General features: G+C 53.0%; 1 protein-coding gene across 1 annotated transcript; it reads right to left on the bottom strand.

The window, feature by feature from the left end:
• Window positions 1-3,133: 3,133 nt before the first annotated feature.
• LOC136479631 (uncharacterized) lies at window positions 3,134-5,575 on the bottom strand. Its single transcript, XM_066477428.1, has 6 exons — window positions 4,876-5,575; window positions 4,009-4,625; window positions 3,784-3,918; window positions 3,638-3,709; window positions 3,388-3,563; window positions 3,134-3,242 (listed from the first exon to the last, which is right to left on the bottom strand). Exons 1-5 carry the CDS (start codon window positions 5,573-5,575, stop codon window positions 3,417-3,419), a joined length of 1,671 nt encoding a protein of 556 aa, XP_066333525.1. The 3' UTR covers window positions 3,134-3,242; window positions 3,388-3,416.
• Window positions 5,576-10,615: the final 5,040 nt, after the last annotated feature.

The raw sequence follows: 10,615 nt of genomic DNA, 5'->3' as shown, positions 1-10,615 counted from the left end.
GCCGGGCCTCGGTCCGGGGCGCCTCCAGTGGAGGTGGCGCAGCTCCGTGACGGCGGCGGCGGCCGGTCCTGTTGGGGCAGCGGATCCGGTGCCGGCGAGCCCAGACCTCTTCTCCCCGGTGCTCCAGGACGGTGGTTCCGGTGCCCCGCAAGTGGATTCTCTAGGCAGTGGCCTATGGCAGCTCCTAGCGATCGTTGTTCGGCTCCATGGAGGCGGCGGCGGCCGGCACGATGAGGATCCGAGGTGGACGGCCTGGGATTTGGAGGTTGGTATCGTCAGTGTGTCCAGGTTCTCAGGCGAAAGCCATGACCGGTGCAGCAACGACGGTGCGCCATGATGCATCATTCTCCTTGTTGAAGGCGTTGCGGTGAGGACTTCGACCTCCAGCGAGTTTTCAGGTGAAAACCGAAAAACCGAATCGCAGGTTCGGGCGGCGGCGGCGTCTTGGCGTTGCTTTCCTCGTGAGGCGCCGTTTTGGAGTCCCTAAAATGGTGGTACAAGGTCAGCTTGGAGGGAGGGCGATAGAGATTGACTAAGTGCAGTTTCTATGGCAGCTCCTGACTTCTGAAGCAAGAGCATAGAAGAAGTTTGAAGATTAGTCTTTCTAGCTTTCTTTCTAAGGCTCTTTCTTATTTTCTTTGTTCCTCGTTTGAGGTGTGGAGTCTAAGTGCTCTTGCATTCTCTGGCTTTGTGGCCGGATGGTTCTTTTGTGGTCATCGACATTCACATGTGAATGTTCAAGACCGGATATTTTCCTTAATCTAAAAAAATAATGGTCAGGCAGCCTGTTGGACTACTGTAGAGGCATCAGTATGAGCGACCAGAATGGAACTGACTTAGTGCAAGAGTGAGTGATCTATCATTTCATTTTTCGATTCCTATAAAGCTGATTAGCATTAGGATTTAATTAAAAAGCTAAATCACACTAACAAATAAAATTATAAAGCACGGTACAAAAGGAAGCGAACACATGCTGAGGCTACCTACATTTACATATATAGTGAATTCACGAAATGGAAACCAACTCAGCAAAAGACAACAAGCCAAGTGAACCAAATAGCAAAGCAGAGTAGCAGATTATGGCCACGGTGTTTTACTTAGTTATTCTAAGAACGTCCATTATAAGTAAGCAAACTTCCACAATGTGATGCCATTATGATTCTTTTAGATCAGGGTCAGGGAGGAAGTCAAAGTACCAGAAGATCACATGATCTGATTATGTGGTGACATGCTTTTAAGAAAATATGCAATATTACTTAGTCATTTGAGGAGATAAAGGATAATATGCAGAGATAGAGAAATAATACATAGGGAAGAACTGACCTGTCTAGAAGGATCCATCAATCACTTGAAAAGCCTCACCCTTAGATAAAAGGTAAAAACTCAATTAGACAAGCTTAGGGTAGGAGTCCTAAATAAGAAATCAAACACAGGAAGCATTCCTGAATATCAAGGCTACGACAGCCAAAAGTGGATACACATACACTAGATAGTTGAGCAGGCATTTCTCAGCAGACACTATCAGAAACAAATATCACACAGAGTGTTCCAGAAAGTTAGTTGATGAACTTTATAATAAATTTTTTTAACCTTTGAGTGGTCAAAAGTTGCTGCCATGTTCCCTAATACCTAAAATAGTTTGGTAAGCATTTACAGATATTAACAGCCTAACGTCCCAAAGAAATCTCCCTGACATAAGTTATGAAGAATTCCGACGGAGTGGGGAATGCAAAACTTATAACAGAGTAGGCTCCCTCTCTCTGCTCCTATATTAAAAGGAGGACTTGCATGTCCCCAACAATACTTGCACTAGATTTCTTAAATTCAACCAGTATGCGCTAAATAGAGTTTCTTCGTTTTCCAGAAATGCATGGTCACACTTTAAAGTTAAAACATATCTCGCTAGTGAATCATGAACGGAAAGGCTAGCTAGTGAAATGACATCTATTCTACTCTAGATTGTCCTGTTTTCTAGACCCTATTAGGCTATTATGCCACCTTGATATTCAATTATGCTCATGAAAAGTGGTGAGCTACTATTATCTGGGAAGAGAGTAATGAAATCTCAAAAAGAAGGGAAGAGAGTAACTGACGTTAGCTACTGTTGTGGTAACTTGCCACAGCAGTAGATCAAACCAAAAATAGTATATGGGCTCGGCACACTGAAGATCCGAGTGCTCCAGCACTCATATATATATGACGTATTGGTAATTTTGACGTTGTTCCAGTTTGCTTGGCAGCCAAACCATCAAGGAAATGATCCTTGGCAGTCAGCAGCGAAGAAAATCGCGTTTCCTTGGCTCTCTATACTTGGCAGGTCTTCCTTGGCGGTTGGCTGACAAGGACAACTTGCCTGGCGGTTTATCTATCACTACGCCAGAAATGATTTGCGCTGGCACGTCGAAATTAGCGTGCTGACGAGCAGAATTGGCACCCGCCAGCACAAAGGTGACTAGGGCCGCTGGGCTAGTGCCCGCCAGCACAAATGGCTCCGTGCTGGCGGGCGATCTAAGCGCCCACCAGCACAGATGTGATGTATTTGTGCATCTGTGCTGGCAGGCCGGCGCCGCGGGGCTGCGCGGTGGGTGGCATTGGCGGGACGGCATGGCGCCAACGGGATCTCGAGCTCCACCCTCCACCTTTGTCCTCTATTTTCACTTACTGACATGCGGGCCCTATCACTATGTGCGACCGACATTCGGACCTTGCGACAGACAGCAGGAAAACGCCATCCAATATATCTTGTCCTCATTCCTCCTACCAAACAGCAAACCAAGAATGTCCCCGTCCTTCCAACTAAATATCTAGTGGGATCTTCTCATCCCTAAAAACATGGATGACCCTGTCATGTCCCACCTTGTCTCTCCATCCAAACACACCCTAAAGGTTTAGAGTTTTACTACATCTTAGCAATGTGTATGGGTAGGCCCTCCTCCTTTTTCTGGGCTTGGGACCAGCTATGCGAAATTAAGTGTTAGCTTAACGTTGCATAGGCGGAGTTCCCTACCCACCCACCCAAAAGAAAAGAAAATATAGAAACAAGTTTTTTTTTTAGTTTTTTAGGTTTTGAATTTTTTTTTGAATTTTTTGTTTTTGTTTTTTAGCTAAGAAGCAACCAAAAATATTGTGCACACAATATTTAAAAGAAAGTACATGCACCCACGAATACAGACATGTCAACATGCGCAGGTAACACGTACTGCCACCATTCCATCATCCTGAAATTAACCCAAAAGCTGAACCTGCAAGAGGGCCATTAAGAAATATATATATATATATATATATATATATATATATATATATATATATATATATATATATATATATATATATATATATATATATATATAAAGCTGCATGGCGACATTAATGAGTAATGATGGTCACCGGAAATCAAAATTAGCCACAAGAATGGATCAGCCTGTTCGGCTGCGTTTTTTTCCTCTTGACTCCGTGACAGCGACTTCATCGCCTCCTGACTCCGTGACAGTGACTTCATCGCCAGCTGCTGAGGCCCCGCCTTCCTCCTCTTTCGCAGAAACATTATTATCACCATCGTCGGACTGGAACTGGGAAGGAATTTGATTATAGTATATAAAAAAGTTGAACTGCGTGTTGGAAGTTACCACGCACGTACCTCTTTGTCGTCTTGGTCTGTAGATTGTTTGCGTTCCTCTTCTTTCGCGGAAACATTATCACCATTGTCGGACTGGAATTGGGAAGGAATTTGATTAGTACAAAAAAAAAAGTTGAACTGCTTATTGGAAGTTACCACGCACGTACCTCTTTGTCATCTTGATCTGTAGATTGTTTGCATCGTTTGAGTTTGCGTTCCTCTTCTTTCGCGGAAACTTGATCGTCGGACTCCTCTTCATCGTCGGAATCCTCTTCATCATCGGAATGCTCTTCATCGTCGGACTCCTCTTCATCATCGGACTGGAATTGGGAAGGAATTTGATTAGTACAAAAAAAAGTTGAACTGCATGTTGGAAGTTACCATGCACGTACCTCTTTGTAGTCTTGATCTGCATATGGTATGATGTGTCGTTCGAGTTTGATACTAGGACCGTTGGGATGGAGTTGTGCTGCATTCCTTAGCTCAACCTCTGCCTTCTCCACGTCATCAGTAGAGGCACCCGCACAATTGACAGCTATTATGACCCTGCGAAGCGAAGGCAGGCACTCCAGCCCGAGATCACCGCAGCTACCGTTTCCATACTTATACAGCAAGGCCCTAACGTGGACGTCAAAAATAAGCTCTACGAGGTTTGGCATCACGGGCGGTGGTGCTTCTGATCTGCTGCACTTGTCCTTCGTTTTGGAACGAAAGGCCATAGTACCCTTTCCATTCCAGATGCTAAACGAAACACCACTGGAGTCCTCATTGAGCACCAACTGGACCATCCAGCCATGCAAGAAGCAAAGTCTCAACTTCTTGAAGAAGCCATCGACCGCAGTAATATTAGCTACAGTTGCCGTGCAAGCCATCGATGATGGCCGAGCCGTTGACAACAAGAGGAAACGGAGCTCTGGCAACCCACCCAAGCTTCGCAGACTTGACTCGTCCATATGATCCACACGCAACCACAGGTAGCGGAGGTTGGGGAGATGCGCGGGAGGCGGGACTAATCCATGATGGCAGCAGACGGAATGGTATAGAACCTAAACCCAAATGCCGGAGATGCCGCGGAAGCACCACTCTGTCCCACTCCCTCGTTGCGGCATCACCATTACAATCCGTAGAATCCATCTGTTCCGTGATGACTTTAATTTCGTCGGGAGCCTCATAAGAATCCATCAGTTCCAGATGCTAGAGTTTGTGGAGATTGCCTAGTGAATACACTAGATCTGACTGCACCGTCCCTTTCAAGCAACCGACATAAATGGCGAGCACCCTGAGTTCGCTCTGGTTGCCAACGTCCTTCATAAATTGCCGCTGGGAATCCTCATCCAGGTAATAAATACATATACGCAGCTCCTCCAATGACGTCACCTTCCCGAGGAATAACCCATCCGGCGCGTGCGTAAAGAAGCGGTCACCACGTAGGCAGACCAACTGCGTTAACTGGCAAATACTCGATGGCAGTACCCCTGTGCTAGAATCTTCCAAGTTAAGTATCTGTAGAAACTTAAATTTTCCTATTGCTTCCGGGAGCTGATAATCTTCAGCACAACATGTACCTCGCAGACCAATGTACCTCAAATGAAGTAGATTTCCAAGGTGCTTAAGACCCTGCCAGCCTCCAGCAAAACTTACTTCGCATCTCTCTAAATCCAGCACTCGCATGAGTTTAAAGCTTGGATGCAAGACCCAACTATCAATATTACAATCACAGGCAACCAATGACCTCACTTGTGCCATGTCCTGCTGAGTTTGCCTCATAATTCTTTTCTGGTGAGCTAACCTGCGCACCTTGTTCTGATGTGGTGATGTTCCTTCATCATCATTTGATGAGATAGTCACAAAGTTTTCTTTATTTGACAAGTCACGGATGAGATCAAGCACCATGTCATGAACTCGACAGCCACATACTATGCCGGCCGTGTAATCATCTGACTCGACCGCCTGGATCATGCTTCTGTTTATGAGCTGATTGAAGTATTTCTCTCCCTGCTGAAACAAGCTGGACCCGCTTTTCTTTACGAAACCTTAGGCTATCCATTTCCATATCAAAGAATCTTTCTCAATCTCGTAGTCTTCTGGATACACACTTAGATACAGTAAGCAGGTCCTTAGATAAGAAGGCAGATCATAGTGTTGGCATATTTAGTAAACCTGTGTTTGTCATTTCTTTTGCATTCATCTTTATCGTCGGTTTATTTTTGAGTCTGGCTTGGATATACATCCTCCCAGGCGCGTCTTGTACTGCGCCCACGACTTGTGTCGTGGGCAGTGCCCAGCGTCTGCACGACGCGCTCCAGTGCGTGGGATGGCACGGACTCCACGGAGCTCGGAGGTGTGGCGCGCATAGCGGGCATGGTGGCCGGGGATAGCCTGTCCACCACTCCTTTTCGTTTTGCTATTATTAGTAGCTCATTGTGTATAAGTAGGAACACTTAACAAGAAAAGCTAAGGCAGTTGCTGAGGCACCAAAATCCAGCGTGTGAGTTCTCTGTGTCCGCGTTCGCGTGAGTTCGTGAGTTCGAGAGTTCGCCGGAGTTCTGCTCCGACGGCCGGCGAGGAGTCCGGCTAACATCTGGTATCAAAGCCGAGATCGGGAGATGGACCGCCGGTCAGCACCGGTCGGAGGCCGGTCGCGCATGCCAAACCGCCGCCGTGGGCGCGGTGGGCGGCGGTACACGCCATCGCCAGCGCCACGCCGTGGGCGCCGCGAGCTCGTCGTCCAGCGCGCCGACAACCCTGCTGCCGGCGTCCAGTGGCCAATGCTCACCCGCACAAACTACCAGGAGTGGTCTATGTTGATGCAGGTGAACTTCGAGGCAACCGGTTGGTGGTACGCCGTCGAGCCGTTCGATGACGACGACGTCGAGTACCGCCACGACCGCCTGGCACTCGCCGCTATCCTGCGCTCGGTGCCGGCGGACATGCTGTCCACCCTGCGGGAGAAGAGGGGCTCTGCCGCGGAGGCATGGGCGGCGATCAAGGTCATCCGGGTGGGCGTCGATCACGTCCGGGAGGCCAACGCCCAGCAGCTCCGCCGCGAGTTCAACGCGCTGGTGTGGAAGGACTCGGAGACCGCGGAGGAATTTGCGAACCGCATCAACGGGCTGGCGTCTGACCTACGCATCCTCGGCGACAACGTCACCGACGTCGAGATCATGAGGAAGATGCTGCAGCTCGTGCCCGAACACCTGGCGCAGGTAGCCATCTCTATCGAGACACTACTCGACATCCGCACCATCTCCGTGGAGGAGGTGACCGGGCGACTGCGCGCCGTCGAACAACGCCGCAAGCCTCAGCCCGTCCACGACAACCACGGCCGGCTGCTTCTCTGCGAGGAGGAGTGGCTGGCCAGGCTCAAGATCCGCGAGGCCGGTGGGAAGGGCGGCGGCAGCAGCTCCAGCGGCAACGCCGGCGACAAGAAGCGCGGCGGCCATGGACGCGTCAAAGGCAAGGGGAAGGCCAACTGGGCAACCCGCGACGGCGAGAAGCCCAATCCAGCTAAAGATCCATGTGCACGCTGCGGCAAGATGGGCCACTGGGCCAAGGAATGCAGGAGCAAACCCAAGGCCGAGGCCCACGTCGCGGAGGCAGAAGAGGAAAGGGAGCCCACGCTGTTGATGGCCCATGCCACTCTGCGTCCAGCGCCGTCTCCAACCGCCGCCAAGCCAATTCAAGTTCCATCGGCGAGCCGTCCCCTCCGCATCATGGAGGCCAAGGTGTTCGCGCAGCTCGGAGGCGACAACGAGCGCGACGACACCACCTGGTACTTGGACACCGGGGCGACGAACCACATGACGGGGAACCGCGACGCCTTCATCGACATCGACACGGCGATCCGCGGCACCGTCCGCTTCGGCGACGGCTCTGAGGTGGAGATCCAAGGCTCCGGCACCGTTCTGTTTGAGGGAAAGACCGGTGAGCACCTCCCGCTCACGGGGGTGTATTACATCCCGCGCCTCGTCTCCAACATCGTGAGCCTCGGACAACTCGATGAAGGGGATTGCGATGTGCACATCAGGCGCGGGGTGCTCCGCATCCGCGACGACAAGGACCGCCTGATCCTGCGTGTAATGCGTTCGGCGGAACGCCTCTACCTCCTGCGAGTGAAGCTGGCCCGGCCGCTCTGCCTGGCTACGCGCGCCACCGATGGCGCGTGGCTGTGGCATGAGCGGTTCGGACACATGAACTTCGACGCCCTGCACAAGATGGAGAAACACGGGATGGTGCAGGAGCTTCCTCCCATCGATCGAGTTCACCAGCTCTGCACCGAGTGCGTCACCACCAAGCTCAAGCGGAGGCCATTCCCGTCGCAGGCCAAGCGGCGGGCAGAGGGGTTGCTGGACCTTGTCCACGGCGACCTGTGCGGCCCCATCACGCCGGCGACTCCCGGCGGTAAGAAATTCTTTCTGCTTCTAGTGGATGACAAGAGCAGGTTCATGTGGGTGGCCCTGCTAGCGGCTAAGAGCGACACGCTGGCCGCCGTCAAGAAGTTCCAGGCTCGGGTTGAAGTGGAGACCGGGCGGCACCTGCGCGTTCTTAGGATGGACAACGGCGATGAGTTCACCTCCGTCGAGTTCGAGACATACTGCGCTGACCGTGGCGTGGAGTGGCAGCACACGGCGCCGTACACGCCCCAGCAGAACGGGGTCGTCGAGCGAAGGAACCAGAGCGTTGTCAACATGGCGCGTGCTCTACTGAAAAGCAGGGGCATGCCGTCTGTCTTCTAGGGAGAAGCCGTCGCCACTGCCGTCTGGATCCTGAACCGCGCGCCCACAAAAGCCCTTGACGGCGTGACGCCTTACGAGGCATGGCATGGCAGGCGGCCCGACGTCTCCTACTTTCACATGTTCGGCTGCACTGCCTTCGTCAAGACGGTGAAGCCCAATCTCAAGAAGCTGGAGAACCGCGGCACGCTAGTCGTGTTCATCGGGTACGAGCCCAGCGCCAAGGCCTGGCGCTTCTACGACCCGGTGGCGCGTCGCGCCGTCGTGTCCCGGGATGCTGTGTTCGACGAAACGGCGTCCTGGACCTAGGAGAATGATGACGGGGTGCACACCGACTCGGGGCTCGTGGTGGAGTACCACAACTTGCAGATCGACGCCGGGGACCACTACATCGATATCGCCGGGGGTGGGTCTGAGGCGCCCGCTAGCCCGGCCCATACCAGTCCAGCTCCCGCGCCAAGCCCCGGCGCACCCATGGCGAACACCTCTGCAGCGTCGTCGGCGCCACAGTCGCCTGAACCTGCGACGGCACCCACCTCACCAGAGTTCGTGTCGCCGCCGCCGAACGCCGAGGAGTACTGGGACGCCGACAACGACGACGTCGAGCCAAGGTACCGCACGCTCGACAACGTTCTCGGGAACGCGACGCCTCCTGGTCTTGCTGCTCGACAGGTTGCCGCAGAGCTCCATCTGTAGATCGAGGGCGAGCCCGCCTCGTTCACTGAGGCTGAGAAGCTGCAGCCGTGGCGTCGAGTGATGTTGGAGGAGATGGACTCCATCGAGAGCAACAGTACCTGGCGTCTTGTACCTCTACCACCTGGGCACCGACCAATCGGCCTCAAGTGGGTTTACAAGACGAAGAGAAATGCCGCCGGTGACGTCGTGAAGCACAAGGTGAGGCTCGTCGCTAAGGGCTACGTCCAGCAGGCCGGGGTGGACTTCGATGAAGTGTTCGCCCCTGTCGCTCGGATCGAGTCCGTCCGTTTGCTGCTCGCGCTCGCCGCCCAGGAGGGGTGGCCGGTGCACCATATGGACGTAAAGTCCGCCTTCTTGAACGGGGAGCTGAACGAGGAGGTCTACGTGCGGCAACCCCCTGGCTTCGTTGTCGCAGGGCAGGAGAACATGGTGCTGCGGCTTGACAAGGCCCTCTATGGCCTTCGACAAGCACCGAGGGCATGGAACGCCAAATTGGACCGCACTCTGGGCGAGCTGGGTTTCAGCCACAGCGAGTCGGAGCATGCGGTCTATGCCAGAGGAAGAGGAGCTTCCCGGTTGTTGGTGGGGGTCTATGTCGACGACCTCGTCATCACCAGGAACGACGCCGCCGAGATCAACCACTTCAAGGAGCAGATGAAATCTAGGTTCAAAATGAGCGACCTCGGTCTCCTGTGTTTTTATCTGGGGATTGAAGTGCAGCAGGGAGATGACGGCATCAAGCTCGCTCAGACGGCGTACGCTCGGAAGATCCTAGACCGAGCGGGGATGGGGACCTGCAATCCCTGTCACACCCCGATGGAGCCTCGGCTGAAGCTGTCCAAGACAAGCAACGCTGAGGCGGTGGACGTCACCGAGTACCGGGGCCTGGTCGGCTGCCTCCGGTACCTGGTGCATACCCGGCCTGACATCGCCTTCTCAGTCGGGTATGTCAGTCGCTTTATGGAGCGGCCAACGATGGAGCATCTCAACGCCGCCAAGCGGATCCTGCGCTACGTCGCCGGAACCGTCGACTACGGGTGCTACTACAAGTGTGGAGCGCGGGAGCTGAAGCTGCTCGGGTACAGTGATGCCGATATGGGCGGCGACATTGATACAAGGAAGAGCACCACTGGCGTGCTGTTCTTCCTCGGCTCCTGCGCGGTGACATGGCAGTCACAGAAACAAAAGGTGGTCGCCCTCTCGTCCTGCGAAGCTGAGTACATTGCAGGTACGATGGTCGCCTGCCAGGGGATCTGGCTGGCACAGCTGCTTGCAGAGCTCGACGGCGAGCGGCGTGCCCCGTTCCTCCTGAAGATGGACAGTCAATCTGCAATCGCCCTCAGTAAGAATCCCGTCTTTCATGATCGAAGCAAACACATTGATGTGCGTTATCATTTCATCCGAGATTGTGTTGGAGATGGGAGGATGAGGATTGAGCATGTTCGGACAGAGGAACAGCTCGCTGACATCCTGACAAAGCCGCTGGCGCGTGATCGTTTCTGCGAACTCCGTGTTCAGCTTGGTGTCGTCAAGGTTGGCCAAGAACAACAGGTTTAGGGGGTGAAGTGTT

The sequence above is a fragment of the Miscanthus floridulus genome, chromosome 9, assembly GCF_019320115.1.
Source record: "Miscanthus floridulus cultivar M001 chromosome 9, ASM1932011v1, whole genome shotgun sequence".
Classification (NCBI taxonomy): Eukaryota; Viridiplantae; Streptophyta; class Magnoliopsida; order Poales; family Poaceae; genus Miscanthus; species Miscanthus floridulus.
This window is presented reverse-complemented; position numbering and strand designations above follow the sequence as displayed.